We start from the raw sequence: 18,863 nt of genomic DNA, 5'->3' as shown, positions 1-18,863 counted from the left end.
GTCAGTTGTTTCAACTTTCCAGTTTAATTTTTTTATCCTATAAACATCTCTTGTTTTTATAACAATGATAAAAATATCGAACCTTGTAAAATAAATTGACTATAATCTTCCAATAACTTGTACCTCTGCACTTATTTTCTCTAATATCTAGTGATTCTGTATTGTACTCTTAATAAGTGCATTAACTTGACAAAGTGTATTTTCAAAATTTTAGGTCCCATGACAAGACTTAACAGCTAAATAATTTCCTTACTGTATCATCACTGTAATCATTTACAGTCTCCAAACTGTATCTCAAACAAATTCAAGCCAAAATTCTTTAACTCGCCCCTCTGGAAAGCATTGAGAGGCTGTGGGTTGTCCATATAAAAATAATATTGCCACATAGGTGCTACTTTCCAATGGAAACTCTGGAAAAACCTTCTCTTTGCTCTCTCACTCTCGTGTGTGTGTGTGTGTGTGTGTGTGAGAGAGAGACAGAGAGAGAGAGAGAGAGAGATGAAACCTGTGTCATGACTAGGATTAAAACATGGAATTTATTAACCTGAATTGTCATACTTTCTTTTAATTAAATAAGTGGTCACAGTGGAATTTTAAAACTTGGAGCATCTATTCTGAAGCGTTAATATAAGTTGGAGCTATGAAATACATGCCAGAGTATTTGCCCCTATTTCACCGACAGTCTTTGGATTCCTACTGTACTTTTTCTTTTCCTTCTCTGTTTAGGTATAAGTGTTCTTGCAGAGTGCCTTGACTGTCCTGAGTTGAAAGCAACTGCAGATGACTTCATTCATCAGCACTTCACTGAAGTTTACAAAACAGATGAGTTTCTGCAACTTGATGTTAAGCGGGTAACACATCTTCTGAACCAGGATACATTGACCGTAAGAGCAGAGGATCAGGTCAGTTTCCCAATATCTTAGACAAATTCTTATTAATGTATTCCTGGAGTAGCACAACAGAAATGCTGAACATTGTCAAAATGTGTATTAGGATCCCAACCATTAGAGCTACCATTTAAAATTTCAGTGCATTCAAGCTATACACATGGAAAAAGTAGGGCAGATGTATATAATCAGAATAGTTGTGGAATTCAAAAGTGATAATTGAAATTATGTTTGCAGTAATTTGGGTTCGAGGAAATACTTGTTTATTGCCTTCCTGTAAGAGGGTGCCTGGGCCGTCTGTCAGTGTGAACTCACAACCCAGGAACCGATTCTCTGGCACTTGGGCGGGAGCTGAGACTTTGGGCCTTTGTCTTCTCTGGCTGCTGAATCCTCAGGAATGCAGGTCAGCTGGCCGACTCTCCCGAACGTCACTGGAGCCATAATCCACAAGGTGGTGCCAGCCCAATCCACGGGGAATGTCAAAGTTCTCTAGCTAGAGCTATAATAAATAATAATCATAATTAATAATAATTGTGGTATTTGTTAAGCTTTTACTATGTGCCAGGCACTGTACTAAGCCCTGGGGTAGATAGAAGCAAATTGGGTTGGACACAGTCCCTAACCCATGTGGGGCTCCCAGTCTCAATCCCCATTTTACAGATGAAGTAATTGAGGCCAGAGAAGTGAAGTGACTTGCCCAAGGTAATACAGTATCCAAGTGGTGGAGCTGGGATTAGAATCCTTGACCTTCTGACTCCCAGGCCTGTGTCTATCCACTGTACCACGCTGCTTCTCTGCTATCCCGAAGCAGATAAGGAAGGCAGGCAGCCCATCCACTTGGGTTGAGACCAACTGTCTTGATAATATTGATAGTGATAATATTTCACTCAGAAATATAATTGAGTATAATTTATTTCCTTTTCATTCATTCAGTAGTATTTACTGAGCGCTTACTATGTAGAGAGCACTGTACTAAGCGCTTGGAATGTACAGTTCGGCAACAGATAGAGTCCCTGCCCAATGACGGGCTCACAGTCTAATCACAGTCTATTTTCCCTTGAGAAGCCGTGTGGTCTAGTGGAAAGAGCACGGGCCTGGGAGTCAGAGGACCAGGGTTTTCTTATCTGCAGAATGGGGATTCAGTACGTGTTCTCCCTCCTACTTAGTGAGCACAGTGTGGGACCTGATTATCTTGGCTCTGTCTTGTGTATGCTTAATAATCATAATTACGGAATTTGTTAAGCACTTACTCTGTGCCAGGCACTATATTAAGCACTGGGGTGGATACAAGCAAATCGGGCTGGACGCAGGCCCGGTCCCATGTGGGGCTCACAGTCTCAGTCCCCATTTTGCAGAAGAGGTAACTGAGGCCCAGAGAAGTGAAGCGACTTGCCCAAGTTCACACAGCAGACAAGTGGTGGAGGCGGGATTAGAACCCATGACTTTCCGACTCCCAGGCCCATGCTGTATCCACTGTGTATCAGTGCTTGACACATAGTGCTTAACAAATACTAGTATCAGTTATTATTATTGTTATGGTGATCGTGTGTCATGATCTGAAGCGAACAGGGACTTGAGGAATTTTCAGAACTGGAAAATTTCACTGCCAGTTGCAGAAATATTGCCCTTTTTTTTTGCCTGCAGGTTTACGATGCTGCAGTCAGGTGGCTGAAGTACGATGAACCTAACCGCCAGCCATATATGGTTGATATCCTTGCAAAAGTCAGATTTCCTCTTATCTCGAAGAATTTCTTAAGTAAAACGGTACAAGCTGAACCACTTATTCAAGACAATCCCGAATGCCTTAAAATGGTGATCAGTAAGTTGTCTTATGTCCATTTAACTTGAAGTAGAAGGTTATTTGGTAAGTGGTCGTCTTAGGTGAAGGACACCCAACTTTTTCCAACCATGAGAAGCATCAAAAGAGAAATGAGGTTTCATTTGAAATAGTAGGATGAAATATGTACACTAAAATTAGCCAAAACCTTTTAATATCAAACTCTGGTGCTGTCTTATCTTTGTTTCTTGTCATCATCATCACCACCATCATTGCCACAGGCATGTATTAAGTGTTTAAACAATCATTAGTACTTATTGAATGCTTATTTCGTGCTTGCCCTTAAAATCCTGCCCTAAAGCCCTGCTTTTGCTCACCCTCTTTTAGAAAAGGCAACCAGATCTGGAGAGAGAAGCTAAATTTTTACCTATGTGGTTTAATCCTTTAATGCTCTTTCTGGTTTTATAAATCCACAGCATTGTCTCTTTTTTTAAAAGTTATATTCTGGAGCATTTACCAAAATATAGTCTGTTTCCATCCTTGAGAGCAGGGATCATATCTACAAACTTTATTGTGTTTAGTTTGGGGTGCTACACAGAGAAACAATATTATTGATTCTCGTCTTGTTCTTAAAGAATATGCATAAATTGTAAGAAATAGTACTGCAGAATTGAGCAACTTTGTTATCCCCGCTTCAAAATCATATTGAAATGCAAGCTTGGACTCTCCACATGGAAGATGTTGAAACTTCAGAAGTGATCTACTAAAAATAGCTTTATCAAATTTTTTTTTTTAATCAGTCAATGGAAATCCTTTTAAGTATCTGATCAGTTTTAGTTCAGTAGACCTGTATTCACAACTACAAGTTTCAAAATGCTGAAGATAAAAAAGGGGTGTCACATTTTTTTAGTATTCAAAAATGATTTATTCTACACAGATTCTATTCAGTTTATCAAGTTTTCACAGACCCTTACCAAGTTTATCAGTGCCTTCCTTCCCTTTTCCGTGTCATTCTATCATTTTCCATTTCTAGGCTGACAAAATATTAGTCAATGACTGCAGCAAATACTCAGTTCCTCCCTCCTCCCTTAATAGAGTCCCATGGCATCTAAGAAGACAGAGCATGTCCTTTTAAAAACTCACCACCTATAATTTATTTGTGCCATAGTGGATTTCCATTACCTTGCCGTGATTTCAGTTAGTCCATGGGCATGTGGGCTATAATGTTCATTTTTGGTGGCTCCATCATTGTTTACGTCATATTTAAATAATCAGCTAATGGTCAACCTCTATCCTAGACATCCGCTCCACAGCCAGTATCCATGTTCGGCTTAATCCATGTTTCTTCACAGCCAAAAGACTAAATAGAAAAACAGTCTCTATTGCTATATGGTTCTTGCTCCCCCAGTTGTTTTCTGGAAATGAGCTGCTGAAGGGAGAAAAGCATACGTCACGCTCCAAGCTGTGGCACTATTAGAGTGAAACAAGCCACAGCTTTTGATGCAGCGTTTATGCTCCCTATTTATTCTTTCAATCATTTATTGAGCGCTTACTGTGTTCAGAGCTTACTGAAAGTACAATATAACAAAAAACAGTGACATTCCCTACCCACAACGAGCTCAGAGTCTAGAGCTGGGGAGACAGATATCAATACTCTGGAAGGCAATTCTATCCCATTGATCGGATGGTAAAATCGAGACAAAGAAGGGTTAAGTAGGCGTTAGGAGAAGCAGCGTGGAAAGAGCACAAGCCTGGGAGTCAGGAGGGCCTGGGTTCTAATCCCAGCTCTGCCACTTGTCTGTTGTGTGACCTTGGGCAAGTCACTTTACTTCTATACCTCAGTTGCCTCATCTGTAAAATGGGGATTAATACTGTGAGCCCCAGGTGGGACGTGGTCTGTGTCCAACTTGATTAGGTTGTGTCTGACACATAGTAAGCACTGAAAAAATACCATTTAAAAAAAAAAGTAACTTGCCCACTGTCATGCAAAGTGAGCAAAACCCAAGAAGTTCTTGGAAAGTCTATGTATTTCTTTTCACAGGTGGAATGAGATATCATCTACTTTCTCCTGAAGACCGGGAAGAGTTGGTAGAAGGCACCCGACCGCGAAGAAAAAAGCACGATTATCGCATTGCCCTGTTTGGAGGATCCCAGCCTCAGTCCTGTAGATACTTTAATCCAAAGGTAAACCTCATTCCTGGAAAACACTCATTATATCTTTGCAAATGTTTGTGTATTAGCATTTTTGAAAACTAGACTTGAATATAATTATGTGGGTGTTTTTCCTCACTTTTTTAATTGATATAACCAAACTTGTGTGCAGTATTCACCAGTACTCTCACCTATATTTAAGAAAATAAAGGTGTGAAAATTTTTTGGAAGCAATGATGAGTGAGGAGAGTTACAGCGTTGGCCACCTATTGAGGAAGACTTTAGCCCTAAGACCAGCATCATCGAAGGGCTGTTTTTCTTTTCTGCAGCAAATCATGCCTCATTCCCAGCCAGTAAATCAATCCCAGCCAATAAATTGATCACTGACTGTGAAATTTCTCCATGCATGAAACCAGTTTTTAATTCAAACCACTTTGTGGATAAACACAAATAATAAACAGTTTTTCCCAAAATAAACACTTTGTGTTAGATACCACACCCCTTGATTTTTGGAATAAAGACTTATCATCTGTATTTTGGCAGAATTCCAACAGCCCTTTTTAAGGTTAGCAAAAATTCATTTTAAAGCAGTTTAGTTTGGTTAGCAATCCCCAGTTAGGTGCTACCAAATTATTCTAATATTTGAATATAAACATTTATCACTTTTGACAAATAAGTCAGATTGACTTTTTTCAATTTTCTAGTAGCCAAGTTTTTTTGGTATTTTTTATGGTATTTATTAAGTACTAAGCTCTGTTAATTATGGATATTATAAATGGGTGCTGTGAGGTATAATAATGTTGGTATTTGTTAAGCGCTTACTATGTGCAGAGCACTGTTCTAAGCGCTGGGGTAAACACAGGGGAATCAGGTTGTCCCACGTGGGGCTCACGGTCTTAATGCCCACTTTACAGATGAGGGAACTGAGGCCCAGAGAAGGGAAGTGACTTGCCCACAGTCACACAGCTGACAAGTGGCAGAGCCGGGATTCGAACTCATGAGCCCTGACTCCAAAGCCCGTGCTCTTTCCACTGCGCCACGATTAGTCAATACACAAACTCACCACCTATGATTTATTTGTGCCATAGTGGATTATCATTATAGGACATTTTACTTTGGGAAGTTGTAAAAAAGTAGTCCCCATTCTCAGAGTTTAAAATCTCTTAAGGGATATAGGAAAAACATAAATTTGGTACATAAGCATGTCACAGAAATACACAGCAGCTGAACAGCAAGTATTAGGGATGTGGAAAGATGAGAAATGAATTAGGGCTAACTGGAGAAACTGAAAATAAAAAAGAAACTGAATTGTCTTTGTCAGCATTCCAGAATACTCCTTCAATCCATAATCAGCAATAGTTTTGATTCTCCAGCATCTTTTTCTAGTTCTCCCAAATAAATTGTTGAAATCTATTGTTGATTCTCAAATTATGTGACTTCCAGACTGTGACAGTGAAATCTTTAACTCTTTTTTTGAAATCCATCCAGAGTTCCAGAGGGAGCAAAGGTTTTTTATTCAGTATTGAAACTCATAGTGCCATATTTACTTGCATAACTATGCTACTTTTGGCATAATTTTTGCAACCTAAAAACAGAGAGGGGCTATTGCCTGGGGAATCAAGTATAATAGTAAGGAGTTTAGCAGTGAGGGAAGCAGGTGGGAAAAAAAAAGAAAAAAGGAGGGAAAAAGGAAGCGAAAGTTAAGAGAGTATTTGAAAATCCCCTGCTGCATACAGTGGGCACTCAGTGAATTCACCTCACTTCTCTTCTTACCCCAAATGGGCTTGTCTCAATAAAGCAACTCCCCATCTGGAGCACCATTCATGTGTTCTGACCCCTCTCTTCCTCACACATTATGTGGTGGAGACAATTATGTGAGTAAATATTGTATTTTAATGTACTTTGGCCTAACTAGGGTGGGAAAAGTCAGTTGAAGCCTAGAAAAATGGCAGTTAAGAATCTGGGGGAGACATTTCCTTTACCCCCTTCCAGCCTTACTACAGACACACATTCCTGCCCACAACGAGCTCAGTCACTTGTCTGCTGTGTGACCTTGGGTAGGGAAATGTGTCCTCTAATTCATTCTCTTGTACTCTCCCAAGAGCTTAGAACAGTGCTCTGCACATAGTAAGTGCTTAATGAATACCATTGATTAAGGAAAGCTCACATTATGGAACTTATGCTCTGATACCCCACACCCACTCAAAGTTTTCTCTAAATAAAACCTTGTTCCACCCACATAGAAAAGCCACCATTGAAAGAACATTCTGTAATTCTTTCAGTTGAGATCAATCAGTAATTTTCTTTGTACACCTACTGTGTGCAAAGCTCTGTATTAAATGCTTTAGCAAGTACAACAGTTAGTAGACATGACTTCTGCCAACAAGAAGCTTTCAGCCTAGCAAGAGAGACAGGCACAAAAGTAAATCCCATTTTTTCCCAAACTCAGAATGAAAACATATGTTTTGGAAGAACTGACTGTACTCGCCCTTCAACGATCTGTGATCTTTGGACATTTGATAGTCTCCCCAGCCCCACAGCACTTACATACATATCTTTAAATTATATATTATAAATTATTTATATCGATGTCTCCCACCCCACCCACCCCCCCGCTCCCTGACTGTACGCTCAGTGTGGGCAGGAAATGTGGCAGCTAATTCTGTTGTATCGTGTTCTCCCAAGCAGTTAGTATAGTGCTCTGCACACAGTAAGCAGTCAATATATATCCTTGACTGACTAGGCACTCAATAATTACCCTTGATTGAAAGTATTCCGGTTATGAGCCAATTTTATCAACACTTCTCCCTTACTGGAAGCCTCCCATTCTGTGTTTTCTAGGATTACAGCTGGACAGACATCCGCTGCCCTTTTGAAAAACGTAGAGATGCTGCTTGTGTCTTTTGGGACAATGTCGTTTACATATTGGGTGGTTCTCAACTCTTCCCTATAAAACGAATGGACTGCTACAATGTAGTGAAAGATAGCTGGTATTCCAAACTTGGACCACCAACGCCTCGAGATAGCCTTGCAGCCTGTGCTGCTGAAGGCAAAATTTATACATCTGGAGGTTCAGAAGTGGGTAAGTGATGGATTTTAAGACTTCCTCTTTATGGTGTAGGGAATATTTTCAAGTGAGATGCAGAACTTCCTTGTAGCAGAAACTTGGTAGATTACATTAGTTGTTGATGTCATTTGCACAGAAAATAATTCACAGGTTTAGAATAAACACTTCCTCAGAAGTAAACTTTTTGATGTGAGACTGCCATCACACCATCATGACCAGGAAGCTTTCGGACTAAGGAGCATTGTCCTGAGTACTAGGGGAGTTAGAGTTTAGTTTAGATTCAGTCTTGGTAATAAAAATAGTTACTAGGCGCAACAGTAATCAAGACTGTGTAAGAATTTTGCTAAGTTTTGTGAAATGGTGGGTAAGCCTGGTTTTCTCACCAATTTTTTTTGATATAATATGGTTTATACTCCTCCTTTAAGGAAATGATTTTTGTGTTTTTTAAGAAAATTGTCCCCAATTAGAACATTCATTTTTCCTCTAAACTGTAAATTCGTTGTGGGCCGTGGGCGGGAACGCATTTGCTAATTGTTCTATTGTACTCACCCAAGCACTAAGTACGGTGCTCTGCACATAATAAGCACTCAATAAATTATTCTGATAGAAAGGAATCTGTGTTTAGAAGCAGTTAAGAGCAACTAAAATTATAGTTAAATTCTGTCTTAAGATTTACACAGGCAATCTTTTTCTTTTAGTGCCTTTGAAGTTTTGATACAGATCCAAAAAAAAAAGCACCAAGTATTTGTCCAGAATGACTTCCCGTGAGTAGTATAGGTTTGAGTGGGTCACTTAGTCCTGCCAGCAGCAAGTAGAAGTAAACAGAAGAACCGATCAAAATTGTTATTATCTGAAGTATTCCTTCTTTGATAGGTTGTTGTGACCTTCGAGCGCCTGTTTTACTAGGCACTTTAAAGCAGGCTTTACATGGCAGATACTAAGTAGATGGCAGATATTGCCACCCAGTATAACAAATATAAAAAGTGATTCCATCCTTGCATAATAAATCACAGATTAACTTCCATGTCTAATTTAAATGCTGACTTTGAATTTTTTTTCTTCAAAATAGTCAACATCTCCTTTAGATTCAGTCAGGTGAACTTACCACCTTAAAATACTTCTTACAAATAAGGAGAAAATAAACACACCCTTCCACAGTGGTGTTTAAGAGCTTCCTTCTTTAAGAAAGAAACCAGCGAGATTTTTGAGGTATTTTCCTCCATATGTTGTTTCCTTCCGCTCCTCTTAGACCTTCAACAGATAGGTGTAGAGTGAGGAGGGAGAAGTAGTGTGAAGCTGCTGCGGAGGTTCCCACCCAAACTGGAACTCTGATCAGCCCCTGCTTCAGCCAGATTGGATTGAAAACCCAGCAACAATTTGAGGCCATCTCAACTTTTAGAACTGTCAGGAGGCTGCCCCTGTTGCTGTTGTGACTGTTCCATCAATCAGTGGTATTTATTGAGGACCTACTGTGTGCCTACACTGAGTGCTGGAGAGAGTTCAATAAAAGATGATCAATCCCTGCCCACACGGAGCCCGAATCTAACCAAAGCATCATGGCGGAGTGGATAGAAAATGGGCCTGGGAGTCAGGAGGTCAGGAGTTCTAATCTCGGATCGCCCACTTATTTGCTTTGTGACCTTAGGCAAGTCACTTCACTTCTCTGGGCCTCAGTTCCCTCATCTGTGGAATGGGTTTAGAGACTGTGAGGCCCACATGGGACAGGGACTGTGTCCAAACCTATTTACATGTATCCACCTTGGGGCTTAGTACAGTGCCTGGCACATAGTTAAGTGCTTAACAAATACCACAATTATTATTAAATAAGAGGAAGAAATACTCATGTAGATTGTGAAACAGTATGTACAAAAAGACATTAAGAAGTAGAGGGAAAAATTGCTGAGATAGTAATTATTCATTCAGTTATATTTATTGAGCACTTACTGTGTGCAGAGCACTGTTCTAAGCACTTGATAATAGTATTTGTTGAATGCTCACTATGTGTCAGGCAGTGTATTAAGTGCTAGGATGGATACAAGTAAATTGGGTTGGACACAGTCCCTGTCCCACCTGAGGCTCACAGCCTCAATCCCAATTTTACAAATGAGTTAGCTAAGGCACAGAGAAATAAAGTGACTTGCCCAAGGGCACACAGCAGGCAAATGGTGTGACCTAAGGAAAATGAAATCTTAGTGAAGCAAGCCCTTAGGAGGTGGGATTTTAGAGGATGGGGAAAATTGTGGCCTGACAGAGTTGAAGTCGGGGTGAGTTCCCAACAGAAGGAAGATCATCAGCCAGAAATTATAGGTGCAGTGAGAAAATGAGCTTGGGAAGAACCTGGATTGAAAACTGGGCTTATAAAAACCCATCATCCCTCTCCAGGAGGTTTGTATTTCTTTTTATATTGCCTTAGCATTTCTGTGTTCAGTGTGAATTGAACTGACTGATCTCTCCATTAAAGTGGAAGTTCCCTCTAGGCAGGGAACATGTCATTTTTGTTTCACACTTGATGATGATTATGGTACTTAAACATTTATTAAATGTCAAGCCCTGATCTAAGCACTGGGGTAAGTGCTTAGGTAAGAAAATCAGTTAATAAGATAAGTAGCAAGTTAATCGGGTCAGATGCAATTCCTCTCCCAAGCACTTAATACATTCATTGCATTTCACCCAAGTACTGATAGTGACTTTAAAGTCCTTTAAAACTAATAGTGTCTTTAAAGGAGTTTGATGTAAAGGTGAGTGGGTAACTACTGGAAGTTTTTGAGGAGTGGAGAGACATGTACTCCTCACAGGATTTCATGCTCTCAGGCAGGTAGAAGAGTAGGCCTTATTGCCTCTTATAGGTGGAGACACTGCCAGCGATATCTGGTCATACAATTAATGACAGATCTAAAACTCAAACATACATATCCTGATCAAAAGATAGTGATTTTCTGTTGCATCCCTGGGTACATTCATGGTTCTGCAGCTTCCATAGAGAGGCCATGGGATGTGTAAGCCCAACCTCAGATTCATCCAAAAGAGGGAAATCCATAGTTTTTCCAAAAGTCCAAAGGATTGTATTGCCCATAGGTACCCACTCCACAGGAGCTCTGGGGGCAATCACCCCAGTGTTTTTTTGAACTGAATCCCACAGACCTTCTTATCCCAAGTCTCTGACAAGACTTGATGATGATGATGTTGGTATTTGTTAAGCGCTTACTATGTGCCGAGCACTGTTCTAAGCGCTGGGGTAGACAGAGGAATCAGGTTGTCCCACGTGGGGCTCACAGTCTTAATCCCCATTTTACAGATGAGGGAACTGAGGCACAGAGAAGTGAAGTGACTTGCCCAAAGTCAGACAGCTGACAAGTGGCCGAGCTGGGATTTGAACCCATGACCTCTGACTCCAAAGCCCGGCTCTTTCCACTGAGCCACGCTGCTTCTCTACTGAGCACTTCCGGTCAGGGCTGAATAGACCCCCATATGGGTGGCTTTCTGACCTGTTGCTTTTAGAAGTCTGTCTCCTCCCAATTCTCATTCTTCTCCCACCCACACAATCCCTACTCAGTGAAAAGAGCGTGGGCTTCGGAATCAGAGGTCATGGGTTCGACTCCCAGCTCTGCCACTTGTCAGCTGTGTGACTGTGGGCAAGTCACTTAACTTCTCTGTGCCTCAGTTACCTCATCTGTAAAATGGGGATTATCTGTGAACCTCACGTGGGACAAACTGATTACCCTGTATCTGCCCCAGCGCTTAGAACAGTGCTCTGCACATAGTGAGCGCTTAACAAATACCAACATTATTATTTTTGTCCCCATGATCAAAATGAAAAATTGGCACCTCTGGTTTAGCCAAAGTTACAATATTAAAATGAAGTACCTATCACAGGTTCACTCCATTTTGCTCTAACAAGTGCTTTCAGAATGTGTTTTGGCTAGAATGTTATTCAGAAACGTTTGTTCAACAACACAAGCCTGTTTGGATACACAGAGCACCATGGTGTCAGAAAAAAATTTGTGCAGGTGCACAGGCATTCAGCATTAGAGTAGGTAAATGCTACCACACAAGTGGTGACATTTAAAACACATTGCAAGCACAGAAATAATTGCATGAGATCAATCTTACGGACTCTTTCTTTTAAAGGAAACTCAGCTTTGTATCTGTTCGAATGTTACGATACAAGAACTGAAAGTTGGCACACAAAACCCTGCATGCTGACTCAGCGGTGCAGTCACGGGATGGTGGAAGCCAATGGCCTCATCTACGTTTGTGGTGGAAGTTTGGGGAACAATGTTTCCGGACGAGTCTTGAATTCCTGTGAAGTATATGATCCGGCAACGGAGACGTATGTATAAAAAAAAAAATTATGCGGTTAGCATTATTAAAGCTCACTGACAAAGTGAGCTCTTCTCCTCCCACATCTCATTTTAAATTGCTCCAAGGGGATTGAAACAGGTTTGGAGTCCACCGTGAAATTAGGGGAGAAAGAAAAAAAAAACCAGTATGAATAGCAGCAGTGAGTAACAGATCCAAATAGCATTTATCAGAGGGCAAATGATTGAAAGACCAAACTACCATGGGTGACTTGACAAATCAATCAGCAGTTAGTAGAGAAGCAGTGTGGCCTATTGGCAAGGGCCCAGGCTTGGGAGTCAGAGGACGTGGGTTCTAATCCCAACTCCGCCACTTGTCTGCTGTGTGACCTTGGAGCAGGTTGCTTAACTTCTCTGTGCCTCAGTTACCTCATCCATAAAATGGGGATAAAGAACTCTCAGCCCCATGCGAGACAACCTGATTACCTTCTATAACTGGACTAATCAACATCTAACTGTAGTCTTGACCTACCTATCTTTACCCTTATAGTCTACCTTAAACCTATTGCACTAATGATAATGGCATTTCTTCTTTGTTTTTTATGGTATTTGTTAAGCACTTACTACACGCCAGCTATTGTACTAAGAGCTGGGATAGATACAGGGTAATCAGGTTGGACACAGACCATGTCCCACAGGGGCCTCACAGTCATAATCCCCATTTTACAGATGAGGTCACTGAAGTACCATCGCCTGGGGATGGGCTTGGGAGTCGGCATGTGAGATACTGGGGTCAAAAGGCAAGAGAAGTTAAGTGATTTTCCAAGATCACATAGCAGACCAGTGGTAGAGGCGTGATTAGAACCCAGGTCCTCTGACTCCCCGGTGCTGTTCTTTCCATTAGGCCGTTCTAGGTTAGATACATGATAACCAGATCAGATACAGTCCCTGTCCCACACAGAGCTCACAGTGTAAGTTCTTATCGCTGATTCTCACTCTAAGCCCTAATAATGATGTTTTTCCACAATTGAGATTTTGATGGGAATATAGCCAATTTGAATTTGTTGGTAATTGAATTTAAGTTATTTTGCATTGGGCACCTGGCAGCTCTTCAGTTAGCAGCTGGGCAGGTAGGTCAGTGTTGTTTTTTATTAATTAGAAACTTAAAATAACATAATATTACAATGAATTAAATACTTAATCTGACATCACCCTTATATTATCAGAAAGGGACTTTTTTCCCCTCCTGTATTCCTATATGTAAAAAAAAACAATTGAAATGAACTCTGAAGTATTTATTTTTTCGTATCAGGTGGACTGAGCTGTGTCCAATGATTGAAGCCAGGAAAAACCATGGACTCGTGTTTGTAAAGGACAAGATATTTGCTGTGGGTGGCCAAAATGGTTTAGGTATCTGACTTTTTTAAATTTTTTTAGCTTGCCCAGGAATTTTGTACCTACCTGTGTCTTTCTTTCTCTCCCAATAGCTGAAGTGTCTTTTTTGTTCAAGTGAATGAAACACATATGACATTAACTACTTCAGCTGCTATTGCCATTTCTGGGAACTGCAAGCCCGGATATTAGCAGTTCACCCCTAATCACCTGACTAAAGCAATTGCACTCCAATTTAGAGATCAAAGCCTGAGGGAGGGCTCAAGTCCTATTCAACTGTATGCAGTTTGCTTTGGGTTTTGTAGCTAAACTCATAGTAGTTAAGGAGGTGCGAGAGTAAAAGGCTGGGAAAAGAGCAATATTTTAGTCCCTTGTTCTGCCCTTTTATAAAATTTAATAAAAATTGAATGATTGGCATTGTACCAAGCAGAAAATCCTAAGGACGGCCATCTCGAAAAGCCTCCAAACTTTGGCAAACTGGGACGATTGATCCTCTAGACTGAGAGTTCCTTGTGGGCAGGAAGCGTGTCTTTCAACTCTGTTGTATTGTGCTCTCTCAAGTGCTCAGTACACTTTTCTGCACCCAGTAGGTGCTCAATAAATTTCATTGAGCAATTGATACCTTGTCCAGAAAGAGTTTACAATGCTCCAATCCTCCTCAGTGAGTATGCAGCCTCCCTGGGGCATTTGCAAAAAATTCTGCTTACCTGATTAGATTCAGATCACCCTGAGCTCCCTCTACCTTCTTGTGTCCCTCCATCTTCAAGATATTTGCACATCTGTCAAGAGCTCAAGCACACTTTCTTTCCCTGCAGGCTGTTTGGTAAATAAATCAGTCAGCAGGCCTACTCTAATTCCCAAATGTCCCACAGAGAGACGTGGGTCAGTGTGTTGGCTGCTCCTTGCAGACTTTCCTGGGTCTTCAGAGGGACTTTTCTTGGGTCCATGTGAGAAATTTGCAAAATATAGCATTTTACTCTTCTATTTACATGATTAGCAAACTGTCCTCTCGCTCTCTGCAGACTGTCCTGGGTCTGTGCTTGGAGCCATATGTGTAATTATACACATTCCCTTGCTGACTACTGGATGACCAGCATATTTCATTCATTTATTTAGTCATATTTATTGAGCACTTACTGTGTGCAGAGCACTGTACTAAGCATTTGGAATGTACAGTTCGGCAACAGATAGAGACACTCCCTGCCCAACAACGGGCTCACAGTCTAAAAGTTGGGGGGACAGACAGCAAAACAAGTAGTCAGTATTTGTCTAACTGGAACTTCCCATTCCCCAAGCATGCCAAGTAAAGTTTTTCTGTAGACTCTGGGTTTAAATTTGGATGAACAATTCCCGAAGCTTAATTTGGTGTTCGAGGTCTAATGGCAGAGTCGATGTGATGCTTTTTATTATTTGTTTTTTTCCTGTAAATCTGATCACCCTGTTGGGATCATCATTTTTCCACCCATGATCAGATTGAGACCATATTTGATTGGCTGGCTACCTTCCCCTCTCAGGCCCTAACCTCCACTGTGCCATCTGAGATAACCTCTGCCTGATGGACATCCATCTCCAATCTAGGACAGAAGACCCTAAATACTGAGGCCAAAGTGGTCCAGGGAGAACTGGGCTACCCCAACCCTTTCCTGGGACATTTGTGAATGGAATTTCATTCAATCTTTATGATTCCCAATAAAGATCAACAGTTGTAGGTCAAGTTGGGTAATTAGTACATCTATGCTGGCAAATTCTGCCGTGGACTCATTCATTCAGTCGGTTGTTCTCATAGGGCACTTACTGTTTGTAAAGCATCGTACTTAGCGCTTGGGAGAGAGTTCAGTATAACCATAGACACATTCCCTGCCCTCAACGATCTTACAGTCCAACTCCACTTAATTCTCTTCCTTTCCCCAGCGTAGGTCCGATGCACTGATGGGCAGAGTGGCCACTTATACTTCCCAAGCATTCCTTCTCCCTCGAAGACTCAAATCCTTTCTGAAATCCCCTGGTATAAAGACCTGTATTTTCACAATTTGCCATCCGATCCATGGTATCCCCTGGCAGGCTGGGTCAGATTATTAGTGTTTCTGCATGGATATGGGTCAGATGCAAAATGCAGTCCCCCTGCAGTTCCCAAGTGAATAATGTTAAAAATCTGGGGGTTCCAGCTTGTTAGTTTTATTGACTGTAAACTCATGATTGGTTTCCTTCCTTTTAAGGTGGACTTGACAATGTGGAATATTATGATATTAAATTGAATGAGTGGAAGATGGTATCACCAATGCCGTGGAAGGGTGTCACAGTGAAATGTGCAGCCGTTGGATCCACCGTTTACGTCCTGGCTGGTTTTCAGGGCGTGGGTCGCTTAGGGCACATCCTTGAGTACAATACTGAAACGGACAAATGGGTAGCCAACTCCAAAGTTCGGGCTTTCCCAGTCACGAGCTGTTTAATCTGTGTCGTTGATACTTGCGGAGCAAATGAAGAGACCCTAGAAACATGAGAAAATGGAGGAAACCCCAAGATCCTCTCCAGAGACTCCGAAAAATATGGCCACCAGTGCTTTTCTCCAACATTTTTGTTACAAAGTCTTTTTAAAATGATGCAAAATCCTTATAAAATATGTGTATTTATTTTATGTGGGTTTTCTTAAATCTGCTTGATAGTTTTAAAAGACAATATTTCATCAGACCACTAGTATCCAGAAATATAGGAGTCATGTACCAAAAAGCAGCAAAAAAAAAATCCTCCCAAATTGTAAGTATTGGGTAAAAGCATGAACGAAATGCTGAAAAATTCTGTATTCACTTTCAACAGTTCGGCTATAGGACAGTAAAAGAGGTGGAATATTGGGTTACTGGCAGACTCTAGTTCCCATCTTTAACTGTCATGGAACCACTGTGAAGATTGATGTGATTTTTCAGTTCTTGCTCCAGTAAGATCTGAGATGGAAAGAGCAGAAGTTTTTCAGGTTAGTGTTAAGATGCATTTGAATTCTTCCATAATTCTAGCTCTGTGATTAGTATACTTGGGAGCACTGCAGAATTTGCTTCGTCTTCAAATGTATTGAATTACATGAAGCCCAAACCTGGACACAAAAAATAGTCTTACAAACAAAATTCGGGAACAATGTTAATCCAATTTTGCACTTAGTACATTCAGAGCCACTTACTTCCTTTCTACTCTACTCTCCTTTTATCCATTATCAATTTCCACAATAATGAATATGCCTCATGTAACAAAGAATAGCGCTCTTCCCATTCTTCTCATTTTTCAGACTAGTCTCGTCTTTCATTTTCTTTTCTTCTTTTTACTCTTTTACCAAATCCTCCTGCATAATCTTTGAATATCTTTCTTGGCCATCCTCTGGGCCTCTGTCTTTTGTATGCTTGTTTAGTTTTCTAATCCCTTCTACCTGCTCTATTCAGCATTCAGAATTTTCAGTCTTTCGCTCTCTTATATTACTATGAAAAGACAATGCACTCAAATACAATGCTTAACTCATTGATTTAAATAGACTTCTGCATCTCTGATACTTTGATCCAGTAAAAACATATGAAGACTGAAATATGTGTATTAAAAAGTACTATAATCTAAAGATTATAAAACTAGCCCTAATATTTGAATCATTGTCAACGTTGAGCGTCAAAAGAAGTTAAACTAAATTTTCTTCAGATGGAAAATATCTGAGATTTATCCTATCCAAAGGTCAACTTCCAAGAGTTTCTGCCTTCTTAATGGATGTTATTTTTATTGTCCCCTGGGTGACAAAACTAAAAAGTTTACCAAAATGCCTCATTAATTGTGCTCTCAATATTTTTTTCCAGGAAGAATTAGTGGGAAAAGTGTTCTACCTGCTTCACCCTTTACATTTTACTACTACATGGAACATGAAAACTTTAGCTTATCCATATTCTAATCTGATATAGGAGTATCTCCCATAGGAGTATTGGAGATCTGACATATATTTTAATGTGAAAAGCCCAGGTTCAATTTTGCCTTTTCTGAGATGGCAATATTGAATCAGTTTTATAGTTACTCTGTTATTTTTAAATTTGTGAAGCAACATTTTTCTATTTTGTTCATGGTTTTCTTCTTGTATTGATAATCTGAAATCTTTTAGAAATAAAAAAAGAATATCATCATCAAGTATACCAGTACTTACATAGGGTTTTGAATTGTACACCAGTGAAATGTTTTTTCAACTGCTTGTTTTTTCTTAACCAGATTATCAGTTAATTTATATTGAATGTATTCCTGTGTACTATCACACAGTTTAGAACAATCTTCTATATGAAGTTATTCAGCTGCTAGGGGTCTTGACATGATATACTTGTTTTGCATACCGATGAAATATGCTATCTCATATTTGCCTGTTATTTTTTTATAGCAAGTGTTCTATGGAGGCTGTTTTGATGTAGTTTGCAATGTACTTTTTTCCTCATTTCGTTTTATGCAGTCAGCAAGTGTATGGTGGTAAATCTTAAATGTATACAAACTTGTGTTTATATTCAGTATCTGAACTATTCTGAAAAGTTGTTAATGGCAAGTGGTCAAAATACCTCAGTGGGGCTTGGGGGCCAGTAATTGTTTTCGTTAGAACAACTTTCTCTTGCAGGACAGCAAAATCTCATTAATATGTACCTCTCCAGTCCAGAATTCTTTTTATCATTTTGACAGTGTGCTTAGCCACTGCTTCCTCCCTTTACCTGCTGTACTGCTCCCAGAGAAGGAAGGTTTTGGTGAAAAGTGTAACCTTTTGATGTTCTCTGATTAAGAAACCCCTACCAACCGACCACAAGATGATTGCAGGGGGTAGGGTGAAGGAGGTGTGAGTGGTAGAGGAAGAGACAGAAGATCCTTATCCTCCCAGCTGCCCTGTAAACATTCAAAGAGAACATTAGAGACAGAGGTACCCACACAATACTGAAATAAAGTTGGGTTATGAAACTTCTAAAATTTGGACTCTCCACTACTTTGTACTGGATGTGGTCTCCATTAGACTAAAGTGGTGAGGTTTTTACTGTAGTACCTAACCGTTATCATTTGTCTTACAAATAAACTGATCACCAGAGTTGGACTAACTGAAAAATGTATCAGTTAAATCCCCAGTGTGAGGGAATTTGTGCTTTGGGTGAGGAGGGGAGTCAGGAGAGGGGTTAGAGGAGTGGACGTCCTTCTTTCTAACTGTTACTCCGGCGCTACTCCTTAGAGGATCTAGAGTGGTCCAGAGCCTGAACTACCAGCCTCTGGAGAAGCAGCTTGGCTCAGTGGAAAGAGCACGGGCTTGGGAA

General features: G+C 40.3%; 1 protein-coding gene across 2 annotated transcripts in view; it reads left to right on the top strand.

Annotated features, from left to right (window-relative positions):
• Positions 1-18,643, top strand: part of KLHL7 (kelch like family member 7) — a 37,149-nt gene extending 18,506 nt beyond the window's left edge. The window contains exons 5-12 of one of the 2 annotated variants that reach the window (XR_003761532.2): positions 727-902; positions 2,532-2,706; positions 4,706-4,848; positions 7,657-7,897; positions 12,011-12,212; positions 13,493-13,590; positions 15,789-16,540; positions 17,397-18,643. Coding sequence is in view for 1 of the 2 variants with exons in the window: in XM_029070742.2 (XP_028926575.1) it covers positions 727-902; positions 2,532-2,706; positions 4,706-4,848; positions 7,657-7,897; positions 12,011-12,212; positions 13,493-13,590; positions 15,789-16,072 (1,319 nt within the window). In the remaining variant the exon portion in view is untranslated. Of the gene's footprint in view, positions 1-726; positions 903-2,531; positions 2,707-4,705; positions 4,849-7,656; positions 7,898-12,010; positions 12,213-13,492; positions 13,591-15,788 lie in introns of both variants that reach the window. The other variant, XM_029070742.2, reaches the window with a different exon arrangement.
• The last annotated feature ends 220 nt before the right edge of the window (positions 18,644-18,863 follow it).

This window comes from Ornithorhynchus anatinus, chromosome 8 (genome assembly GCF_004115215.2).
Source record: "Ornithorhynchus anatinus isolate Pmale09 chromosome 8, mOrnAna1.pri.v4, whole genome shotgun sequence".
Taxonomy (NCBI): domain Eukaryota; kingdom Metazoa; phylum Chordata; class Mammalia; order Monotremata; family Ornithorhynchidae; genus Ornithorhynchus; species Ornithorhynchus anatinus.
This window is presented reverse-complemented; position numbering and strand designations above follow the sequence as displayed.